The 26,021-nt window shown below is 41.1% G+C and overlaps 1 protein-coding gene across 1 annotated transcript; it reads right to left on the bottom strand.

The window, feature by feature from the left end:
- Nucleotides 1-9,715: 9,715 nt before the first annotated feature.
- Nucleotides 9,716-19,195, bottom strand: LOC134738694 (putative nuclear receptor corepressor 1-like protein NCOR1P1). Its single transcript, XM_063656005.1, has 2 exons — nucleotides 19,018-19,195; nucleotides 9,716-10,005 (listed from the first exon to the last, which is right to left on the bottom strand). Exons 1-2 carry the CDS (start codon nucleotides 19,123-19,125, stop codon nucleotides 9,805-9,807), a joined length of 309 nt encoding a protein of 102 aa, XP_063512075.1. The 5' UTR covers nucleotides 19,126-19,195; the 3' UTR covers nucleotides 9,716-9,804.
- Between the last annotated feature and the right edge of the window lie 6,826 nt (nucleotides 19,196-26,021).

Here is a 26,021-nt window from a genome sequence, read left to right as displayed (position 1 = left end):
TCAGGAGAGGCTGTGTTCTGAATGGCCATAAGACAGCCCCTTGCCTAGCTGTAGCACAACTATTTAGCCAAAATCTGTTGCTGGTCATTTACATTCTTCCCACATCTTACCTACTATCATCAATGCAACAATAAATACCCTTCTCTAAGTACCACTTGGCAAACTTGTCTGATTATTTCCTCAGGATAAATTTCTAGGGTAAAGCCAGGCACCATGGTTCATGCCTGTAATTACAGCTACTCAGGAGGCCAAAGTGGGAGGATCACTCGTGGCCAGTAGTTCGTGGCCAGCCTCGGCAACATAGGGAAGTCTTGACTCAAAAAAAAAAAAAAATCCTAGAAGAAATGAACAATTTTTAGATGTCGAATTGCCAAATCAAGGGGTGCACCATCACCATCCCCATACTCACCATCACCATCCTCATTATCATCATCAGTCTCACCCTCACCATTCTCACCAGCATCAGCAGCATCCTCACCATAATTATCACAGTATCATCACCACCTTCACCATCACCATCCTCACCATCACCATCATCATTATTATCACCACCACCATTTTCATCATCACCATCCTGACCATCACCATCATTATCATCTCATCATCACCATCCTTCCCATCACCATCACCATGCTCACTTTCACCAGTCTCACCATTATCACCATCATCCTCAGCATAACTATCACTATCATTATCACCACCTTCACCATCACCATCCTCATCATCACCATCATTATCCCCTTACCATCAGCATCCTTATCATCACCATCACCATGCTCACCTTCACCATTCTCATCATCATCATCATCCTCCTCAGCATAACTATTACTATCATTATCACCATCTTCACCATCACCTTCCTCACCATCACCAACATTATCACCATCACTATTCTCACCATCATCCTCAATATAACCATCACTATCATTATCACCACCTTCACCATCACCATCATCACCATCATCATCATCATCACAAGCACAATTATGAAAATCTTGGAGGAAAAAGAGAGGAGGTAGCCTATTAAAATACAGGTACTTTGATGAGGAGGAAGAGGCAGAGTTGAAGCTGGAGAAGGGATATCAAACAATGGAGACCTCCAGAACATAAAACTAAGAAGCTCAGGCTTTGCCCAGAATCAGAGGCATCCTTGAAGATTTATGAGCAAGAGAATATGCAGTCAGATTTGTGTTTAGGCAGAACATTGAGCAATCCTCAGAAGGAAGAAGCAGAGGGAGGGAAGCCCACAGAGGAGACAGAACCTTCAACACCAACCAGGGTCCTGGTCCTGGGTCCAGCAGATCTGGCAGGAATGAGGAATGGGAATCTTATGGGTAAAGGCTGCAGCCAGGCAGGGAAAGGCCTCACTCTCCCTGCCTCTCCTTTCCCTGCTCCCCACTTTCCTGTCCCATCTTTGCTAACAGGCTCAGCATCTCCAACTGCACCCACCCACTAGATTTGCCCCAATTCCTTCTCCTCTCTCATGCCTGAGGCCCAGGTGGCTTCCAGAGCTGACCAGGTCTGCTTTAGAATTTTAATGAAATAACCTGGGTAGAAGTGCTGGTGCCCTGCCAGCCACAGCAGGTACTACACATATGGTAAACTGGAACTGTCTTCTCAGTTTCTACAGCCTTGGGTTCAAATTCTCCCTAATTCAGATGACCATCATCTCTCACCTGAGCAGAGAAGCCTCCCATTGGTTTCACTGCCCCAGACCTTCCACTTTCCAGATATCAGCGTGATAATTTTCTCAAACTGCAAACCTGGTCATGTCCCTCCCTTGTCCCATCGACTAAAGGGTAAGATCCAAATTCCTTAGCATAACACCCCAGGCACTGAGGATCTGAGGCCCCTCCATTTCCACCTTGACTTGTTCCCCTCCCCCTCTAGTAGCATTGCTGACCCACTTGCCTTGTTCTTTCACTACAAGGCTTTGATCACGTTGCTCTTCTGCCTAGAGCATCTTCCTACATCTTCTCTGCCTGGTGAATTTCTACTTAACCTACAAAGCCTGGCTCACCTTCTCTGTGAATCCTACTTCCTTCCCATCATGCCGCAAATTGTCTCTCTCACTAGACCTCCAGGCCCTAAAAATCAGGGACAGCTTAATGTATGTTGGAAATCGCTACTCCTCACTTAATTACCCTAATTAGCTAGTTGTATTGCCTTATATTTATGTTTCCCCATTTACTGAAGCTTTCCACAGGCCAGGCACTGAGATCCAGGGGAGGATCCTGAGGGTAGCACAAGCACGAGCACTGAAGGCTACAATGGCACAGGCACCAAGAGACCATGTGGGGTGCAGGAAGCCTCATCTCTAGAGTGTCTTCCTGGTTTACCATGTGCTTTCCTCCCTTCCCTTATTGGAGTCACCTTGTGCTGGTTTTGATAGCCTGTGTCCCTGAAACATGCACTCCCACACACACAAACAGACCCACACCTATCCACATGTACCTGCCCATACATACACAGACCTCTCTGTGTATCCCCCAGAGCTACAAATGCTAATCTTGAGAATGAAGATTTTGCAAGTGCTCTGTGCCAGGCATTATGCCAAGTCCCCAACAATACACAAGCCCCTTCTGGTTTCTCCCACTCAGCTGTGCAAAGTTCGGGGTTGAGGAGCTCCCCCTGCCAAGGTCACAGATGTGGAACATGAGGTAACAGCTATTTGAATGTAAGCCTTTAGGTCACCAAAACATATGCCATCTGCACCCAACCACAGTACCTCCACAGCACATGAAGACATGAGTCTATCAACTGTGACTCATCAGTACCCAGCAGTATTTCCTCCTCCAATTCGCTTCCCACTGCCACTCCAGTATCCCTGCCCAGAGCCCCAGAGCCACCTCTGCTTAACGGGGAGGTCAGGACAGATGCTCTGTTCCACCCGATGCCATCTCCCAGGGGGCAGCCTCCTCACAGGGAAGAGGACTACCATGGCTAGTGATGACACAGGTGGCTCTGGCCCCCAGGACTTCTCCCCGGGGCCTCTGCTCAAGACATGGCACGGACAGAGGTGAGGTGACCATCAACTGCCTGGGAAATGACTACAAACCAGCTCAGACCATTCCAGCACCTAACACGCTGACAGCCTAGGGTGGGCCCACAGAAGGGGAAGGGCTAGGGAGTCCAGGGCCGCAAGAGTCCCCCCTCCCTGAGCCCTTGAGCACAGCCACCCATGTGTAAAGGACAATATGGGGGTTCTGGGGATTCCCAAGCTTGGGCCCTAGAGGTGAGTTCTAGCAGGGCCCCCAGATATCCTCCCCATCCATCCCCTCATCCTGTCTCACATATTGTATAAACAAGGAAACTGAGGCCTAGAGAGGGAAGGGGATTGAGCAGTCTCCCAGGCAGTTAGAGACAGAGCCCAAGTTAGAATCCATCTTTCTCTCATTTTATTCTCCTAGGTCTGTCTCTGACTAGCTACGTGACCTTGGAAGAGTCATTTCAGCTCTCTGGGCATTGAAGGTTTGCAACTTCTGACATGTTCATTCCAGAGGGTTGTCAGGACCTGACAGCCCTTCACCTAAACAAAACACTCTACAGTCTACAAATATTCATATATCTCTTCTCTTCTCTGACCTCTGTAATACCCCTATGAGGCTGTGAAAATTGGTGCTTGTGTCCTATTATGCAGATGCAAATACTGGACTCAGAAAGACAAAGATCACACAGAAAGTTTGGGACAGGACTGGAACTAGAACCCAGATCTCCCAAACCAGGGTCCTTGCCATCACTAAGGCTAGGAATACATTAAGACTCCAAAATATGGAGAGTTGCTCAATGCATGCCACCAAGGTTAGAGCTGACCAACCCCAGAATGCTCTGCAGCTCTGGGACCCTGGAGTGGAGGACTCAAGGCAGAGGGTGATGCCTAAGTCATACATCTGAGCTCCAATCCAAACGCCACTATGCAGCTGTGTGACCCCACTTTACGAGGCTCAGCCTTCTCTACTACAAAATGAAACTATAGAAGGCACCAAAAAGCTCAGGATGAGGGGAGAACTGCACCCTGAATGCAGGACTGCCAGGCAGGTGGTAAGCACTCATTAACTTTTGTTTCAAGCACACAAATCATATGTTGTTTTTCATCATGTCTCCCCATGGTGTCTGGTCTGTGGCTCCAGAACCAGGCGGCTTCTGATCAATCCTTATGCTAAATGATGGACAGACAGGTGGATGAGTGGTTGGGCGAATAAATGGATGGAGGCATGGATTGATAGATTGATGCTGGGATGAATGGATGGATGAATAGATGGATGAATGGATAAATGAATGGATGGGTGCTCAGAAGACATAATAAAACAGGGAGTCAAAATGAAAAGAACAAGATGATGATTGAAGGATGGGGCTGATACATGGAAGAGAGGTACAAGATCCAGCCTTTCTGCCTCCACTAAGCCCCACAACCATATACCTTGGGGTAGCACTGGCATATGCTCCAGATTATACCCCTGGACACCATGATGCTGCTGCAGAAGGTTTCATTGAACTGGGGCCAATCATGGCTCAGGAGGAATATACTGAGAGCCAGGAAAAGACCGATACATTGAAGCTGAAGCAGAAGGTCTTCTCATCTGCCAAGGTCTCCTCACCTGCCATGGCTGCCAGCCAGGCCCTGGGCTGTGTACCCCTGCCAGAAGGGGCCCATGCCATCCAGCATAAACATCCAGACAGGCTCACAGGAAGAAATGAAGCTCTTGGATCACTGCAAATCAAGGCTTAACGGGAGGGCAAGACTCCGTCAGGTCCAGGCCCATTCCCTGGACCCACCAGTTCAGCAGGGCTGGAGGCAGCATGCTTCGGTGGACCAGTGAACCCACTCCCCACCCTCTCTCCTTCCCTTGGGGCCCAGAAGGCCGGGAGTGCATGTGTGAATCTGGGTGAGGGAGCATGCAAGGGAGGGACAAGGGAAGGTTACAGGGGCTGGGCCCCAGGGAAGCCTGTGACAAAACCTTCTTTGCCTACTTTGGGGCTGAACTGAGTAAGCAGCTGATCGCGCACCTTCTAGCCCCGGGAAGCAGGGTACAATTCTGCAGCCAAAATATGGTAGAATGCTGCCAGAGGATTTCAGGATCCCACCGCCAGGCATTTCAGGATCCCAGATATTAGACCCTTCAAGGATATGTGTCCATCCGGGTTTCAGGCATGGTAGCCCATAGGTACTGGATGGTGACGATGCGCATGGCACCATTCTAAGCATGTTACAGCTATTAACTCAATTAAGGGACTCCATGAGGCAGGTATTGCTATACCCACTATGCAGAGGACACTGAGCACAGACAAGTAACATGCCCAAGGTCACACAGCTGGAAATGGTAGAGAAGCTGGAACATGAACCCAGAAGCTGTGACCCTGGCCACAGGGCAATCCTGCTTAACGGCAGCACGAGGTTATGGGTGAGAGCTCTGATGGCAAGGCAGGCTGCCTGGGTTTACATCCTGGCTCCTGTACTGTGGGGCAGCATGGTCTTGATCACATTACCTGCCTGTGTCTGTTTCCTCCTCTGTAAAATGGGAATAACAACAGTACCTCCTAGCATTGGTGCTATCTCCAGGCCTAGGTGTCCTGGATCCTTCTGTCCCCTTTACACTCATGCAGCATCCAGACCTGCTTGTAATGAGCTCCCCTACTGCCCCACCAAAGCTCTGGTGAATTAATGCCCCTGTGGGGTATAAGTGACTGACAGTAACTTCCTGAATCTCCTTGCAGCCTAATCTAAAAAGATGCCTTCTGAAGAATGTCATTCTAATGTGAAATTTTAGTCTGGTGAAAGGCTAATGGGAGAAATCAGATTCCTTTACAAGATGACAGAAAAAACAGGACAATGAGTATCTCTAAAAGAGAATGCTCACTTGGAGTGTCGATGGGGTTAGGTGGCTGATACAGGATGAAAGGCTTTCATTTGGCTCCCTGACTTGCTGGGTTTGGGGATTTCCCTGGTCCTGGTCATTACCTCTTTCTTCCTGCCCAGCATGTGCTCACACCAGCCCCTCTGCCTCGTAGTCCTTCCCACAGGCCCTTTTTCTTACATTTTTTTTAGACAAGGTAAGCTGAGAGGGACTTTTAATATGCCAGTCGATGGTAATAAAACACAAGTCAAAGACAAGTGCAAACATGCTTTCAACCAACATTAATGAGGAAACAAGACACAAATTCTTTTTCTTTTTATATTTTATTTTATTTTATTTTTGAGATGGAATCTTGCTCTGTCACCCAAGCTGGAGTGCAGTGGCATGATCTCCACTCACCACAAGCTCCTCCTCCTGTGTTCACGCCATTCTCCTGCCTCAGACTCCTGAGTAGCTGGGAATACAGGCGCCCGCAGCAACGCCAGGCAAATTTTTTGTATTATACTAGAGATGGGGTTTCACCGTGTTAGCCAGGATGGTTTCGATCTCCTGACCTCATGATATGCCCACCTCAGCCTCCCAAAGTGCTGGGATTACAGGTTGAGCCACTGAGCCTGGCCCTGTTTGTTCTTTTACATTAACATTACAATGTATTTGTCATGTTTTAAAAATAAATTTAATTGGAATTTTATTGAAATTGTATGAGACATGATTTAGTTCAAGATGAACACACAACATTATTATTACTGTTTCCATCCAGCTACGGCATATTTCTTTGTTTTCTCTAGTTGTCTTTTATATCGTTCAATAAAATTTGTGGCTCTGGTACATTTCATAATCATACATTATATTTCATTATTTCTAATTATTATAATGGATTGCATGTACATTTACTATTTACTATGTACCAGATATTATGCAGTATATTCATTATCTCAATTCATAAAACAATCATGTGATTTAGTTGGTGTTATTACTAGATTATTACCATTGTACAAGTAAAGAAAATAAAGACAAAAGAAAAGAGACTCAGCAAAATCAACCAATAAAGACTTAATTAGAATTGTTGGGCATATAATAAAATTGTAATACAACTCAATGAAAGCAAAACAACATTTTAAAAACTACCAGGCAGATTTGAGAAGGAGCCAAACAGAAATTCCAGAAATAAAAACATAATTGTTGAAATTAAAGACAGATTTGATAGCAGATTACATGTAATTGAAAAGGAAAATGTAAACTGGAAGATAGGCTGAAGAAATTGCTCAGAATGAAGTCCAAGGAAGTAAAAAATAAGAAAGAAACAAGAGACATGGAAGACAAGAGTGATAAGATATTACAACTAACAGGATTTCATAAGTAGAATAATAAACTGTTAGAAAGGTTTTGTAAAAAAGATAGTGGCTTGGAATTTTCCCAAAGTGATGAAAAACTCCACCTTTCATATTCAGGAAGCTCAAGTTGGACAGATTTAAAAGAAAAAAAAAACACCTAAATGTATCATCATAAAAATAATGGAACCCTGAAGAAAAGAAAAAAGAATATATTGAAAACAACCAGAGAGAAATATCACATTATCCATGAAAGAATATGGATTTAGACCAAGAGCTAAAGTCTTAAAAATGGAAGCAAGAAGACAATGCACTAAGAAAAAATAATCACATACGAAATTACTATATCTTTTAATAAACAGGCCAAATATAAGACAATATTTAAGTCATAAAAACCAAACAAATACTGAATTTGCCAACTAAGAGACCTTCACTAAAGGAAATTCTAAGAGATGTTTTTCAGTAGAAGGGTGCTCCCGTAGATGGAAGACTTGAGTTGCAAGAAGAAATGATGAGTAGGTAAGAAGACAAATATGTGAGTAAATATAAATGAACACTGACTATACAACATGTAGTTTCCAGTGGAGTAAGAATAAGATGAGAAGCAAAACTATAAAACTTCTACAAATAATATAGTAAAACTACCTTAATAACCCCAGTGGGTTTTCATATAAAACCTAAAGAATTTCTATTCACCAGAAAAACACTATCAGGATCAAAGACCCAAATATAAGGGGTAAAACTATAAAATTTGTAGAAGAAAACACAGGTATAAATCTGTGACCATGAATTAGGCAGTGGGTCTTAGATACAACACCAAATGCAAGAGTGACCAAAGGAAAAACAAACTGGAGTTCAACAAAATTCAAAACTTTTGAACATCAAAGGATACTATCTGGAAAGTGAAAAGAACCCACAGAATGAGAGAAAATATCTATTAAGTCATACATCTGATGAGGAACTAATGTCCAGAATATATAAGGAATTCTTACAATAACAAAAAGACAACCCAATTAAATGAGCAAACAATCTAAATGGATATTTCTCTAAAAAGATATACAAATGGCCAATCAGCACATGAAAAGATGCTCAACATCATTAGTCATTAAGGATATGCAAATGAAAACTGCAACTAGATACCACTTCTCGTCTACAAAGATAGCTATATTTTTTTTAAAAAAAGGAAAATAACAGACATTGGCAAGGAGGTAGGAAAAAATGGAGCCTCCATACACTGCTGGTAAGAATATAAAATGGTACAGAGACTTTGGAAAACAGATTTGAAGTTTTTCAAAAATTTAGACATAGATTTACCATATGCCCACTCCTAGATATATAAAGAAAATTGTAAAAATACGTCCAGACAAAAATGAGTACATGAATCTCATCACAGTACATTATTAATCATAGTCAAAAAATGAACACAACTCAAATATCCATCAACTAATGAATGGATAAACAAAATATAGTATACTCACGCAATGGGATTCAGGCATATAAAATAATGAAGTGCTGACACAAGATACAACATGGATGAATCAGGACAACATGCTAAATCAATGAAGCCAAACACAAAAGGTCACATGTGATTCTGTTTTGTCTGATATTTGGCATATGCTAGTCCATAGAGACAGAGAATAGACTAGTGGTTGCCAGGGGCTGGGGAAAGGGGGAAATGGGGAGTAACTGCTAGTAAGTATGGAGTTTCTTTCTGAAATGATAAAAATGTTCTAGAGTTAGAGAGTGGTGATAGCTGTACAACTTTATGAATACATTAAAAGCACTTATAGCGCCTATAGTCCCAGCTACTCAGGAGGCTGTTGCAGGAGAATCGCTTGAACCTGGGAGGCAGAGGTTGCAGTGAGCCAAGATCGCACCACTGCACTCCAGCCTGGGTGACAGAGTGAGACTCCAAATCTGGAAAAAAAAATGGACTTAGTGTACACTTAGAGTGGATACTGGGCTAAAAGTGAAATAACAGGCCACAAACTAGGCAAATCTTCTATACACGTATCTGACAAGGGACTTCAGGAAATCCTAAAAATTTCAATGATGAAATAGGAGACTATAGACAAAAGACTTGAACAATGCACATAAGGGACCCAAATAACCCATAAACAAATGAAAATAAGCTCAGCCTCCTTCCAAACCACAGAGAAGACTATCTCATATCCAACTGAAAAAATGATATCAAGTAAAGGCAAGAATGTACACAAACCAGTACTCACATAAGCTGCCAGTGGGAATGTAAAATGGTGTTACTTCTTAGCAAATTTGGTATCATCTATTAAATAGTTCACTGTGCATAATCTTGGGCCAAGCACTGCCATTCCTGGGCACATGCCCTATAAAATTTCTACATGTGAACCAAAAACCAGCACCATTGTATGGATTATAAAAGAAATCAAAAATAGAATGGACAAACAAATTTCACTCTCTACAATCATAGAATCAGACAGTGCAGCAAGGAAAATGAATGAATGTAAGAAAACCACAACAGTAGCAAAAACCAGCAAGTCAGAATATATAAGGCATGATTCCTTTTATGTAAAGTTTCAAAATATGGAAAACTCAAAAATATCTTCTGTAGGGAGAAAAACATACATTCTTAGAATATATTAGGCAAAGACTTTTACTTGTTTCTTTTTCAGTTTAAGGATCTGCTGTTTTACTTTTGAAATTTCTCGATCTACACGATCCATACTCTCTATTAATTCTTCCTTTGAAAGTTTTGAAGGTGAAGCATTTTGATCATCTCCACATGGTTGCCCTGAAATTGGAGAGGATGGAGCTTCATGTTTGCCTCCGAATGCTGGATCCTTTAGAGAATAAAACCAAGAAAAACAATTTATTTATCACTAATAGAGTCCAGATTGCCTTAAATGAAAAAGTCAGTTTTAAACCACAGCAGAACCATGTGTATTATGTGTCTAATGAAACCTTTAGTAGTAACTTTCATATTTACATATATGCAAATTCTCACCTCACTTTTAAGTTTAGATATACCATGTACTATTTTGAAGAGCCTAAAAGCTATACAAAGTCAGGTGAGTTAGTGTTGATCAGCCTCTAGTGTAACAATACTGAAATTATAGAGAATTTATAGGTAAATAATGCAATCATGACAAAGGAAGATACCAACTTCTCAGCCATCTCCTTGCAATGGCTCTTCAAATGGTCTGAACAACTGGCTGGGAAATAGTATTATTCCAGGTAAAACCCGTGTGTCCACCCAACTTAACAACTATAACATGGCCAAGTGCTCCTATCAAAAGTTTTCAGGCTTTCCAAACCAAAACTGAGGTACAAAAGTCAGAGAAGTGACCTAGGAACTTCAGCTGCTACTATCTCTGGACCTACTTTCATAAAGCCCACACTACAGCGTACGTAATATTTCCTTAGCCAAAAACATCCCATTGCACCTCCAAATCAACAGAGCTGTAGCAGAATGAAAGCCCCTTCACCCAAAATCCACTACCCTCCAACACACATCCACACACACCCTATTAATTTCCAGTCTGCTGTACAGATATAAGCGATACTATAAAACAGATAAATTTTATTGTACTAATTTTACTTAGACTATGAGAAACCTACAATGAGGGTAGTTCACAGGATTACAGAATCCTAAAATGTATTAAATAATGATTAAGGAACTGTGAAAAGTCAATAGTTCTGAGCCAAGAATGCATACAGGAGATAACTGGACAGTTGCTTCAAAACACCTTAGTACAGATATTTCAGCTAATATACACTGAGGAAAAGCCTCATATTCTGTAATAGTATGCACTGAATCTAAGAGGCCTTCTGGGAAAATAAGATTATGGCTATACCCTAAAACCTGTACAATTCTGTAAGGAAAGCACCAATAAAAGCAATAATAATTCTAATAGACTTAATAGAGTTAAAGCTCCAATATCCTTTGCATCTGGCATGCAGTCAATCTTTGGCAGCTTTAAGCCCTACAGTTTATAATTCCTCTCTTAAGATGTAAATCCGTGAGGTCATTGGCTTCCAAAATAAACCAGTATGTTTCATCTAAATAAAATATCAGTGGCCGGGCTTGGTGGCTCATGCCTGTAATCCCAGCACTTTGGGATGCCAAGGCAGGCAGATCACAAGGTCAGGATTTAAAGATCAGCCTGACCAACATAGTGAAACCCCGTCTCTACTAAAAAATACAAAAATTAGCTGGGCGTGGTGGCGGGCACCTGTAGTCCCAGCTACTCGGGAGGCTGAGCAAGGAGAATGGCTTGAACCCAAGAGGGAGAGGTTGCAGTGAGCAGAGATGGCACCACTGCACTCCAACCTGGGTGACAGAGGAAGACTCCGTCTCAAAAAAAAAAAAAACAAAGAAAACCACACATGCAAAAACACAATCTTCTGCTTATCAAAACAGTAATAACAAATTAAAAAGGCAAATGATTAAATAGGAAAACCATTTGCAAAACATGCACTCTAACAACTCAATATAAAATAAACCAACAGAAAAATGGGCAACATATATGAAAAAACAATTTACAAAACAGGAAAAATAACCAATAGACAAATAAAAAAATGTTAAATTTTACTATGAAATAATAAGTATAAGTTAAAAACAATCGTTCATCAAATTAACAATCTTTTTGTTAAACAATAAACGTGGTGTCAGCAAGGATACAGAAGGAGTGGGTACCTTTATTTATTTTTATTTTTATTTTTTATTTTTTGAGACAAAGTCTCGCTCTTGTCCCCCAGGCTGGAGTGCAATGGCACAATCTCAGCTCATCGAAACCTCCGCCTCCCAGGTTCAAGTGATTCTCTTGCCTCAGCCTCCTGAATAGCTGGGATTACAGGCACCCGCCACCACGCCCAGCTAATTTTTGTATTTTTGGTAGAGATGGGGTTTCACCATGATGGCCAGGCTGGTCTCGAACTCCTGACCTCTGGTGATCTGCCTGCCTCGGCCTCCCAAAGTGCTGGGATTACAGGCGTGAACCACTGCGCCCGGCCAAGAAGTGAGTATCTATATACACTGTTTTCAGGAGTTAAGAACTGGCCCTACTCTTTTGCAGGACAATCTGGAAATACCCACTGAACCTTAAAAATCAACCTGGTCTGTAATTAATTACACTAAAAGAAATCTACCTTAGGAAAATAAGTAAGAATGCATACAAAAAAAACAACCTAAATAATGTATGGGCCAACTGCAGTGGCTCACGCCTATAATCCCAGCACTTTGGGAGGCCAAGGTGGGCAGATCATCTGAGGTCAGGAGTTCGAGACCAGCCTGGCCAACATGGTGAAACCTCATCTCCACTAAAAATACAAAAATTAGCTGAAATTGGTGGCATGCGCCTGTAGTCCCAGGTACTCAGGAGCCTGAGGCAGGAGAATTGCTGGGAGGTATAGGTTGCAGTGAGCCAAGATCGTGCCACTGCACTCCAGCCTGGGCAACAAAGTGAGACTCCGTCTCAAAAAAAAAAAAAAAAAAATGCATGTCACAACATCGTACTTCTGAACAAACAGGTAACCTAAATGTATGACGATTGATTAAATAAATAACTTTATTTAATCAGTGAACTTTATTTATTCATATGTGGAATACTAAGTAGCCACTAACAATACAGTTGTAAACTTGTTGGCACAAAAAGAAGCTAAGCACGTATTTAAGCAAAAGTAAAGTTAAACAGAATGTACAAATGAGCACATTAAAATATTCGTACGGGCTGACTCTGGACACACTGCCTATGGGTTAGCCCTGTTCCACAAGGAGCAGCAGCAAAAAAAAAAAAAAAACCCATAAAATAAAATAAAATAAAATTAAAATTAAAATAATACACAAATAGTGAAGAATCAACATGAAAATATTAATAACTTTTAAGTGGTAAAACTGTGGGTAATTTTTTCTTTCAAACTTATTTAACTCTTCTATAAATGATATACCTAGGCTTAACATTTAAAAAAAAGTCTAACAAATGTTAGTTCTTTTTAAATCCTTACTTCTGGAGGTGGGCAGTTGGGAGAGAATGGGGAGAGGGAGACGGAAAGAGAAGTATTAGTTAGCAGTAGTAGTAATGGTTTACACTTTAGAGGAAAAAAGCAGGACTAGAGTCAGGGGTCCTGGGTTAATTCCAACTCAGGAGGTACTACTTAGGTCACTTAATTTTTCTGAATATCCAGTTTCTCAACTATAACATGGAAATGGGTCACACTACAACACAACATGTCTCATTTTAATGAATGAGTTTTTAAGACACTTTTCTGCTAAAAAACAAAATTCTATAAATTACATTTGTGGTAATGTATTCAGCCATGGAAGATGACCTTTATTCACTATATTTTTAAATTTCTTTTTTTTAATGCAGCAGAACATTTCTTATAAACCCCACAGACTACTGTATGATAAAGATATTTCACATGATAAGGTGGGTCACAAAACACTTAGAAGCTTAGCTAATTTCTAGCTTATGGCAAAGAATTTTCCCCATCCAACTTACTATTTTGAAAAATTTCAAATTCACTTAAAAGTTGAAGGAACAGTATAATGGACACTCATTTATCCTTCATCTAGATTCACCAGGAGTTAACATTTTAACATATTTGCTTTCTGTGTGTGTCTGTGTATGTGTATAAAACTTCATTTTGGCTGAACCATTTGAAAATAAATTGTAGATACATTTATTATCTTTTAAATTACTCTTCATTGCATGAAAACTCAAAATGTGTGGGTACTTATTTATCTGACAACAGGGAAGAAAGGGCAATTAGGCATAAAGTTTAATAAACATTATAGAAAAAAGATTTGATGGCAGTAAAAACATCTTAAACTTCAGTATGCTTTAAAAAAAAGAAAAATTGAAACAAAAAGACACTGGGAAAAATATCAGAATATGTTAGGCAGGCAGATCACTTGAGGCCAGGAGTTCGAGACCAGCCTGGCCAACATAGCGAAAACTTGTCCCTACTAAAATTACAAAAAATTAGCTGGGGCCGGGCACAGTGGCTCACGCCTGTAATCCCAGCACTTTGGGAGGCTGAAGCGGATGGATCACCTGAGGTCAGGAGTTCCAGACCAGCCTGACCAACATGGGAAAGCCCGTCTCTACTAAAAATACAAAATTAACTGGGCATGGTGGCACATGCCTGTAATCCCAGCTACTTGGGAGGCTGAGGCAGAAGAAACACTTGAACCCAGGGGGCGGAGGTTGTGGTGAGCCAAAATTGCATCATTGCACTCCAGCCTGGGCAACAAGAGTGAAACTCCGTCTCAAAAAAAAAAAAAAAAAAAATAGCTGGGCATGGTAGTGCGTGCCTGCAGCCCCAGCTACTCAGGGGGCTAAGGCATGAGAATTGCTTGAACCCGGGAGGTGGAGGGTGCAGTGGGCCGAGATCGTACCACTGCTCTCCAGCCTGAATGACAGAGCAATAATGCCTCAAAAAAAACAAGTAGCTGCAGGAGGGAAAATGTGTTTTATATATTAATGAACAAAAATTAAGAATGACCACAGGCTTCCAGTCAGAAACCATACAAGCCAGAATACAATGATATGACATCTCTTAAAATACTGAAACTGTCAACTTAGAATTCTATATCTAGTGAAAATTGTCTTCAGTAATAAAAACTTTTTCAGGCAAATAAAAGCTGAGAGAATTAACTGCCAAAAGACCTAAACTGAGAGAAATGAAGTGCTTCAGGCAAAAACACAATAATATCAGAAGAAAACTTGAATACACAAAAAGAATGAAGGATGTCAGAAATGATATATACACAGGCAATTAGAGAAGGAAAAAAACAATAAAGAGTAGAAATCAGTGAAATAGAAAAATAGTGAAAATGATTGAAACCAAAGCTAGTTCTTCAAGAATCTATTAAACTGATAAACCTCTAGGTGGACTGATTAAAAAATAATAAAAAATATTATCAACATGAGGAAAAACATCGCAACATATCTCAAAGGCACTGAAATGATGAGGAAATATTGTGACGAATTATGTCAATAAATCTGATACCTTAAACAACAAAATATACCCAAACTGACTCAAGAAAAAATTGAGTATCTGAATTATAACTATTAAAGAAATTGAGTTCATATTTAAATTCTTCCCACAAAAAAAATTCTGGACCCAACAGTTTCACTGATAAATTCTATCAAATATCTAAGGATGAAAAAGTATCAATCCCGGCCACACGTGGTGGGCTCACACCTGAAATCCCAGCACTTTGGGAGGCTGAGGCAGGTAGATCACCTAAGGCCAGGACTTCGAGAGCAGCCTGGCCAACATGGCAAAACTGTACTAAAAATACAAAAAATTAGCCAGGCATGGTGGCGGGTTCCTGTAATCCCAGCTACTTGTGAGGCTGAAGCAGGAGAATTGCTTCAACCAGGAAGAGGAGGTTGCAGTGAGCCTAGATCATGCAATTGCCCACTCTAGTCTGGGTGACAGAGTGAGACTCAAAGAAAGAAAGAGGAGAAAGAGGAGAGAGAGAGAGAGAAAGAGAGAGAGAGAAAGAAAGAGAGAAAGAAAGGAAGGAAGAAAGAAAAAGAAAAAAGAAAGAAAGAGAAGAAAGAGAGAAAGAAGGAAAGAAAGAAAGAGAAAGAAAGAAAAAGAAAGAGAGAAAGAAAGGGAGAAAGAAAGAAAGAAAGAAAGAAAGAAAGAAAGAAAGAAAGAAAGAAAGAAAGAAGGAAAGAAAGAAGAAAGAAGAAAGAAAAAAGAAAAAAGAAAGAAAAGGCCAGGCGCAGTGGCTTATGCCTATAATCCCAACACTTTGGGAGGCTGAGGCGGGCGGATAACTTGAGTTCAGAAGTTGGAGACCAGCCTGGCCAACACGGTGAAACCCCATCTCTACTGAAAATACAAATTAGCCAGGTGTGGTGGCACGCACCTGTAGTCCCAACTACTCAGGAGGCTGAGGCAGTAGAATTGCTTGAACCTCTCTTTCTCTCTCTCTCTCTCGCCTCTTCCTCCTCTTTCTTTCTTTGACTCTTGCTCTGTCACCCAGGCTACAGTGGGCAATTGCGTGATCTCGGCTCACTGCAACCTCCTCTTCCTGGTTCAAGCAATTCTCCTTCAGTGAGCCGAGATCGCACCACTGCACTCCAGCCTGGATGACAGAGCAAGACTCCATCTCAAAGAAAAGTACCAATCCTACACAAACCCCTTAAGAAAACACAGGAGTAAAGACCACTCTCCAAGCTAACATCATTTTTAACGTAGAAAGGCTGAAACTCAATGCTTACCACACCACATGTAAAATTTTAATTCAAAATAGATAATTTACCTAAAGGAAAGACCTATAATTATAAAACTTAGAGAAGAAAACCTAAGTGAAAATTGGTCTGGTGCGATGACTCACACCTGTAATCCCAGCACTGTGGGAGGCCAAGGCGCATGGACCACAAGGTCAGGAGATTGAGACCATCCTGGCTAACAGGGTGAAACCTCATCTCTACTAAAGATACAAAAGAAATTACCTGGGAACGGTGGTGGGCGCCTGTAGTCCCAGCTACTCGGGAGGCTGAGGCGGGAGAATAGTGTGAACCCGGGAGGTGGAGCTTGCAGTGAGCTAAGATTGCACCACTACACTCCAGCCTGGCAGACAGAGTAAGACTTCGTCTCAAAAAAACAACAAAAACAAAAACAAAACAAAAGAAAAATAGAAAAAAAGAAAACGTAAGTGAAAATCTTAGTGACCTTGAATTTGGCAAAAATGTCTTAGGTTTGACACAAAAAGCACAAAAAATAAACAATAAAAATAATACATCAGGGCTGGGTGCAGTGGCTCACACCTGTAATCCCAGCAATTTGGAAGGCAGAGGAGGGCGGATCACCTGAGGTCAGGAGTTCGAGACCAGCCTGGCCAACATGGTGAAACTCCATCTCTACTAAAAATACAAAAATTACCTGGGTGTGGTGGCACATGCCTGTAATTCCAGCTACTCAGGAGGCTGAGGCAGAAGAATTGCTTGAACCTGGGAGGCAGAGGTTGCAGTGAGTTGAGATGGCACCACAGCACTCCAGCCTGGGCGACAGAGCAAGACTCTGTCTCAAAAAAAAAAGTACATTGGACTTGATAAAAATAAAAAATGTACGCTCTGCAAAGGATACTGTTAAGAAAATGAGGCAATACTTCTTTTAATAATCTAGATACAACAAATATATAGATATATGTTTTCTAAGTAATTTTACCTATAATAATCAAAAACTGGAATAGGTGACTGGATAAACAAATTGTGGTATACCCATACTCAACAATAAAAAGGAATGAACTGAGACATGCCAGACATGGATAGATCACAGAAGTATTACGGGAAGCAAAAGAGGTCATAGACAAAAGAGTTCCCATGAAGCTCAGAACATATACAACGTTTTATGATAGAAAGCAGATCAGTGGTTTCCTAGGAGCTGAGGTTAGTAGGAAGTGGGGGAGGAGGACTGACATGGGTGGGTGCCAAGGAGGATGGGGTCCAAGGAACGTGCTGGAGTGTTAGAAATGTTGTTCATCTTCATTTTGGTGATGGTTCTATGAGTTTATGAATTTGTCAAAATTTGTTACAATGTACACATATAATGAGTGCATTCTAATATAGATATATGTGTATATATATAAACTCAACTGCAAAGTTAATTTTGTTTTTTTTAAGACGGGGTTTCACTCTTGTTGCCCAGGCTGGAGTGCACCAGCACGATTTTGGCTCACTGCAACCTCTGCTTCCCGGGTTCAAGTGATTATCCATCCTCAGCCTCCCAAGTAGCTGGGATTACAGGTGCCTGCCACGATGCCTGGCTAATTTTTTCATATTTTTAGTAGAGATGGGCTTTCACCATGTTGGTCAGGCTGGTCTCAAACTCCTGACTTCAAGTGATCCACCCCCCTCAGCCTCCCAAAGTGCTGGGATTACAGGCGTGAGCCACTGCGCCCGGCCTGATTTTATGAAAAAACCAGCAGCAACAATAATCCGGAAAATTGGTAATCAGATGAATAACACTGGGGTAGGGGAACAACACAAGCAAAATTCGACATCCAATCATGACAGAAACTCTCAAACTAGGAACAGAAAGCAACCTCTTCAACCAAAAAAGGCATCAACAAAAACGTGCAACTAACATTACACGTAATGGTGAAAGACTAAATGCCTCCCTACACAGGAACAACGTGGGAATGTCCATTCTAACTCTGCAGTCATGACTGCACTTCACAGGAGTCCTCAGGAGGACCCCGTAGTACATTTTCATGACAAATCTGCTTTCTTAGTCTCTGAGATGACCGTTTTATCCCACCCTTTCCTATTTTTCTTTAAACCTCTTACACCCATATCCTTGGTCTACTCTGAGATGATTATTTCACCTCATACTTTATTTTTCACAAGGTAAATCAATCTCTTACAAACTCTTCCTATGATAAAGTCTTCCTTCCTGTCTACCATCCCTTCCTTGCTACCTACTATACACATCTTCCTACCATCAGTCTCTCAAGAAGACAGGGGTCTTTATCCTGGCCATCACTGAAGACGTGCCAAGTTATCTGGCCAGTTAAAACTCAGCCACAACTTGGGAGTATAAATATAGGTCTTACCCTAGAAATTCTAGAGAATTGATAAGTTTTCTATTTATCATCAGCTCCTGTCATCAAAAGCAAAGACAAGTTCAACTCTTCAAATCGGCATAAAGCCACAGTAAGAAGACAGAAATAATTAATTCCTAACCTTTGGTTCCTCATCTTTGTAAATAGCTCTTGCCACTTAAAAAAAAGGGTAAATTTGGTGGTTTCTACCAACATGTGTATTAAATAGGAAAAGTAAAGAAAAACACAAAAAACATGTGCAATTTTCATAGTATTTGTTCCTTACCTGCTGGTGGTGGGTGCTGGGAAACCTATACTTTACAGAGTGAGGAGGATAACGACTTTGTTCTGTGCTGAATGCTCCTTGGATGGGAGGATAACCTGAACTTGACATTATCAGTAAAGAAGTCCTCACCAGACTGTGAGATCAATGCCAGTAAACAATCATGTTTCTAGGAAACCATCTAAACAGGATGGAAAAAAAATAGAATTAGTAAGAACTAAAACACCAAGTGTACTTCTAATAAATTATAACTACAGCTACATAAATAAAACCACAATTACCAGTAAAAGCTTCCTCTCAAGTATTTACTTAATAAGTTACCGAAGTTTGAAAACATTAATGCATCATTTCTTTTTATATTTAAAATAGGTTATGTGAAAAATAATATAATTAGCTATATAAAGTAAAAACAGTATATAAAAACAGCATAATACCTGGCACATAGTAACTGCTCAGTAAATACCTTTCTATAAATGTCTGAGGAATATAAAGACAAAAATACGTGGTTTTAAATTTGGGAGTTGATAAGTCAATTGTGAAAGTAATTCAAGAGTAGTTTTAAGGTAAGCATTTGTGCAGAGGAAGTATTGTCTTTATTAAGAAATTCTGAAGCAAGGATGATAAAATACTAAGTTTTGTAATCACAGATGGTAGGTAGATGGACATTTGTTATGTTATGCTTTGCATGCTTCTATGGAACTGAAATAGCAAATAAAAAGAAGGCCAGGAGCGGTGACTCCTCCTGTAATCCCAGCACTCTGGGAGGCTGAGGTGGGCGGATCACTTGAGGTCAGGAGTTCGAGATCAGCCTGGCCAACATGGTGAAACTTCTTTTCTACTAAAAATACAAAAATTAGCCAGGCATGGTGACATGCGCCTGTAATCCCAGCTACTTGGGAGGCTGAGGCAGGAGAATCGCTTGAGCCTGGGAGGTGGAGGTTGCAGTGAGCTGAGATCATGCCATTGCACACCAGCCGGGGCAACAGAGTGAGACTCCATCTCAGAAAAAAAAAAAAAAGAAAGAAAGAAAAACAAAGCCATCTTCATTATAAAGTATATTCCTACTTGTCCACAATTCTAGACTAATTTGATTTGTCTGTCTTTTTTTGTGCCAATGCCACACTTTTCAAATTACTCTAGTATTACGAGGTTTCATATCCAGCAAGGCAAGTTTCACCTCACTGTGCTTTGTTGTTGCTGCTACTTTCACCACCTTCCCAGCTATTCTAGCACATTTCCTCTTACACACAAGGATCAGAGTCAGCTTGTCACGTCCCAGAGAAATTCTGGATGAGAACACATAAATACTGAATTCACAGACTGACTAATGGGAGAACAGGTACCCTTATACTCCTGAGTATTCCCATCCTAAAACATGATTATCTATGTTTATGTTTCAGGATAACACAAATATTTATGTTATACATAATTAATATGGGAGTATTTTACATACATATGGTAGAGAATATTACATATGTATGAAAGTGTGCCATAATATACAATTTCTATCTTAATTATATATAAAACTCCCATGACAAAAATTTTATATACACACATACACATGTGCATGTGTGTACATACACTCTTACTTTAAGACTGGAGTTCTATTATTACCTAATTGGGTGGTTTTAAAAAAATAGAATTTAAATATAAGATGAAAATTTTATAATTGTATACATAAAAATATAACAGATATAATTTTATATATATAAAATCTCCACCCATTTAATACTTGATTAGTAAAGTTTTAATTTTGTTTCCATCATTTCAAGGTATTTGGGAAGAGGGCAAATTCAAAAAATAATTCAGTATGACAAATTGATCAATTTCTCAGTTTTTATCAATATATTCTTTATCCAGTTAGGTTTAGAAAATAAAATTTTCTAGGGAATTGTCGTTCAATCTCACTTTAAAACAAAACTTATAGGCTGGCCACAGCGGCTCACACCTGTAATCCCAGCACTTTGGGAAGTCAAGATCGGAGGAACTCCTAAGGCCAGGTGTTCAAGACTAGTCTGGGCAATGAAGCCAGACCTATCTCTACAAGAAAATTAAAATAATAATAATAATAATTAGTTAGGCAGCCATGTGTGGTGGCTCACACCTGTAATCCCAACACTTTGGGAGGCTGAGGCAGGCGGATCACAAGGTCAGGAGATCGAGACCATCCTGGCTAACACAGAGAAACCCCGTCTCTATTAAAAATACAAAAAAGTAGCTGGGCGTGGTGGTGGGTGCCTGTGGTCCCAGCTACTCGGGAGACTGAGGCAGGAGAATGGCATGAACCTGGGAGGTGGAGCTTGCAGTGAGCCGAGATCGGGCCACTGCACTCCAGCTTGGGCGACAGAGCAAGACTCTGTCTCAAAAAAAAAAAAAACAAAAAACAAAAAATAATTAGGCATGGCGGTACACACCCATGGTCCCAGCTACCTGGGAGGCTGAGGCAGGAGGATCACTTGAGCCCAGGAGGTCAAGACTGCAGTGAGCTGTGATTGTGCCACTGCACTCCAGCCTGGGTGATATAATGAAATTCTGACTCAAAAAATAAAAGAAAAAACGTATAGAAAGAACTTTAAGGGCAGGCGTGGTGGCTCACACACTTTAGGAGGCCAATGTGGGCAGATCATGAGGTCAGGAGTTCAAGGCCAGCCTGGCCAACATGGCGAAACCCAGTCTCTACTAAAGATACAAAAAATTAGCCAGGCATGGTGGCACACGCCTGTAAACCCAGCTACTTGGGAGGCTGAGGCAGGAGAATCACTTGAAGCTGGGAGGCGGAGGGTGCAGTGAGCTGAGATGGTGCCACTGTACTCCAGCCTGTGTGAAGGGTCCAGGCTCCATCTCAAAAAAAAAAAAAAAGAAAGAACTTTAAAAATTGCATGTGGTACCATGTGATATATAAATATTTTAAGTAAATATATCATCCTTTCTCGTGATGTCACGTTTCCTGCTGTTGTGAAAGCTGACCAGGAGAAGAGTCAGAAGACTGACCAGCTGTCCCTCAGTCTGTTTTCTCCCTGCTCCCTTCCAAGGCCCGAGGCATGGAGATCAGCAAATCTTAAGGATTGGAAGGTTGAGATTACCCAACACTGATTTGACAGGTGAGAAATGTGAAGAGCAGAGAAAGTCAATAATTCCTCCAATATCACAAAATTGTCTGTGGCAAAATGGGAAAAACTAATGTTTTCTGCAATGCTTTGCGGCTTTCTCAGCAAGTAGTGAACTAGGAGGAGCTGAGATGTTCCGTGAGACCACACATTAAAAGCACCTGAGGAGCTTCCTCCTCATCTATACACCTGCAACTGCTCCAGGTGGAAGGGGAAAAGCCAACATGTGGCATTGTGGGGAGGGCTGATCTTTTTGGAAATAAACATTATATGCAGGACTTAAGAGTTTTTGAAAGTACCACAGAATACAAAGTGAAAAATCTCCTCACCCTTCTCCTCCAGCTGCTACCCAGTTACCCTCCCAGAAGGCAACCAAAGTTACTAGTTTCTAGAGTGTCCTTTAAAAATATCCTACACATACATACACTCACACTTTTTCCCCTATGTAAATGGTGGAATACTAGAAACACACTGTTCTGTATCTTGCTTTGATTACTTAATACATCTTGGTTGGCCAGGTGCGGTGGCTCACACCTGCAATCCCAGCACTTTGGGAGGCTGAGGTGGGTGGATCACGAGGTCAGGAGATAAAGATCATCCTGGCTAACACGGTGAAACCCCGTCTCTACTAAAAATACAAAAGAGTTAGCCGGGCATGGTGGCCGGAGCCTGTAGTCCCAGCTACTCAGGAGGCTGAGGTGGGGAGAATGGCGTGAACCCAGGAGGCAGAGCTTACAGTGAGCTGAGATCACATCACCAACCTCCAGCCGGGGTGACAGAGTGAGACTCCATCCCCCCAAAAAATAATAATACATCTTGGCAATTATTCTCATGCATCTACAGTTCTTTCTATTGCTAAAGAGTATTTCACTATATGGGCCAGGCGCAGTGGCTCACGCCTGTAATCCCAGCATTTTGGGAGGCTGAGGCGGGTGGATCACCTGAGGTCAAGAGTTCAAGACCAGCCTAGCCTGACCAACATGCTGAAACCCCATCTCTACTGAAAATACAAAAATTAGCCAGGCATGGTGGCACATGCCTGTAATCCCAGCTACTCGAGAGGCTGAGGAAGGAGAATCGCTTGAACCCAGGAGGCAGAGGTTGCGGTGAGCTGAGATCATGCCATTGCACTCCAGCCTGGGCAACAAGAATGAAACTCTGTCCAAAAACAAATGAGTATTTCACTATATGAACGTTCATGCATTTTGTAAAAGTTTTCCAACTAATTCTGATCTGCTGTCCTAAAACATGCTTTAAGTGATCTATCTCTGCACTCTCCTCCCAACTCAGACATCCCAAATAAATAACGCTATAAATGGAATGCAGAGGCAAAAAAAAAAGATTTTAACCCAGAGTCATCCCATTTTTTTCTAACAGTGGCCTAAATGATTAGAAACCCATGAGGTACAATTTTTTAATGCACATTGTTTAACTTTCAGCTATGGTGAGTCCTGAGTTCAACAATTACACTCAATGTCACTCAAAGTCACAAGTTAAGTGACTTCTCCGTTTTTTCCCTCATCTCAGTAATCCTTCCTGTTGTCCTAGTTTTGTGATATGACTTTAATGAAGTTTAACTTTATTATCTCAAAAAAACCCCAAAAAAGTCAGTTTTGTTTAAAAGTACTATTCACCCAATACAGAAGGGAAAAAAAAAAACACTAGCAAAATCAGGAAATTAGCCCCTACTGGCATACAAATCGACAGGTCAAAGCAAGCCCTTCCTGTCCTCACATGAACTGCAGCCTGGAGACCACTACAACCTCCTTCCTCAAAACTTATCCACGAGCTACACGGCAACAGTGCTCAGATCTTGTTTTTTAACCAGAATGTTTTCCTCCAAAGTCTTAAATGAAAGCTAAGTGTACAAAAGGTACAATGGAGAAACATTCTCATCTAGCGAGAATGGGAGACCTAGGATTCATCTTTTCAGTCTCCCCCTGCCCTTCCCCATCCCTCCCTCCACCCTTCACTCCAGTCCTGGCTCACTAAGATACCTGGGCAGAATACTTTACATTTGAAACCCACCGAAATGAAAGAATCTAAAGTTCAGACTGAAGGGGAAGGGAGCACCTTAAGTGGCAGTATCAAATTATAATTTCAGTTCTTAGCACCAAAACTCATTAACTCAGGGTAGTTACATGGTTGACTCATAAACTAAAAAAATTCTATGAATTGTTTAAGAAATCTGATCAAGATTTTATAAGCAACTTCCTCATCTCTTAAATATCAACATATAATGTTTTAGGATGAGAATAATATAGTAATAATTATATGTCACTGTCATAAAAGACAATAGCACTTCTAACTGAATTAAACAGATAAACCCAGAACTAGCCTCTTATATATTGCAAACAGGTAACAAAATATTGCAAAATGAAATTGATCTATTTAAGTTCCTTTTTAAATCTTCTCATATTAAATAAACAAACACATATTTACTCAACAGGAAAATCTTGCAACAACAAAATTTCAAATACTATCCTGCCAAAAAACAAGCAATTTTTCCTCTCAGCAGGAACTCCCGGCTTTTGGCCCACAACCTTTGCATAATCAAAGTGTGTTATGCCAAGGTGTTCAAGGTGGCCTAAGCTACCTTGGAAAAAAAGCTAAAAATGGCCAGGACAGTGGCTCACACCTGTTATCCCAGCACTTTGGGAGGCCAAGGCCAGCGAATCACAAGGTCAGGAAATCAAGACCATCCTGGCCAACATGGTGAAACACCACCTCTACTAAAATACAAAAAAAAATTAGCCGGACGTGGTGGCACACACCAGTAGTCCCATCTACTCAGGAGGCTGAGGCAGGGGAATCACTTGAATCTGGGAAGCAGAGGTTGTAGTGAGCTGGCATCATGCCACTGCACTCCAGCTTGACAACAGAGCGAGACTCCATCTCAAAAAAAAAAAAAAAAGCTAAAAATATATTTCACTGTGGCAGGACTGCAGCTGCCACTTCAGATGAGCAAGAATGAATCCACCAAGCATCACAATAGAGGTGAAGCCTACATTTCACTAAAGCAGAAAAAGCATCCCACAAAATATGCAATTTTTAACTGATAAAATAATAAAACCTCCTGATACAAAAGTATGGGATAGGGGAATGCCTCTATGACATTCAAATGCTAAAATATTAGTTATTAAACTGAAGCAAATTAGGTCACACCAGTTCCCACAAAGCTGTCCAGCTCTAGACCAATTCTAAAAGTATGTTAGGCAAGACAAGGCTAAGAAGGACCACCACCCTGGGCATCCCAACACCTAAAATCCTCCAACCTGGGGATAATTTAAAGAAAGCTGACCTCCTAAACTTATTACAGAGTCCAGCATCCAGGAGAGGAAAGACTAGAAATTATCTAAGTGAATTCTGTAATTTATACAAGACCAGAGTGGCGCTGTACTGGAATAAATTTTCTCCTGTAAAATAAACTAAAGCATTCTTCCTTTTGGGGGGAAAAAAAAGCTACTGCTTCTCAGCCTTTTGGTTAAGATCTAATCTGGGGGAGTGCCATTGACAAGGTATTTTATTTGCAGCCTCTTTTGACATCATGATATCTTACTTAAAGACAGAGAAACAAATGGAAGCTAAAGAAAATGCTTTTTAGTTAACCTATCCTACCTCCTATAAAGTATGACATTGAAAGAAAAATTTTAATAAGGATATAATTATTTGATAAATCTATGGGTACACATATTCAATAAGTAATTCTGGCCAGGCACAGTGGCTTATGCCTGTAATCCCAGCAGTTTGAGAGACCGAGGCAAGTGGATCACTAGAAGCCAGGAGTTTGAGACCAGCCTGGTGAAAAAGGCGAAACCCCATCTACAGTAAAAACACAAAAACTAACCGGGCGTGGTGGCACATGTCTGTAATCCCAGCTACTCATGAGGCTGAGCATGA

This window comes from Pongo pygmaeus, chromosome 19 (assembly GCF_028885625.2).
Source record: "Pongo pygmaeus isolate AG05252 chromosome 19, NHGRI_mPonPyg2-v2.0_pri, whole genome shotgun sequence".
NCBI classification, from domain to species: Eukaryota; Metazoa; Chordata; class Mammalia; order Primates; family Hominidae; genus Pongo; species Pongo pygmaeus.
Note: the sequence above shows the minus strand (reverse complement) of the source record. Positions and strands in the feature narration are given on the sequence as shown.

Excerpts from the sequence above, each read along its gene's own strand:
- LOC134738694 (XM_063656005.1), bottom strand. The coding sequence starts at position 19,125 with ATGTCAAGTTCAGGTTATCCTCCCATCCAAGGAGCATTCAGCACAGAA. Across the intron at positions 10,006-19,017 it reads CCAGCACCCACCACCAGCAG|GATCCAGCATTCGGAGGCAA; the intron begins GTAAGGAACAAA and ends TATTCTCTAAAG.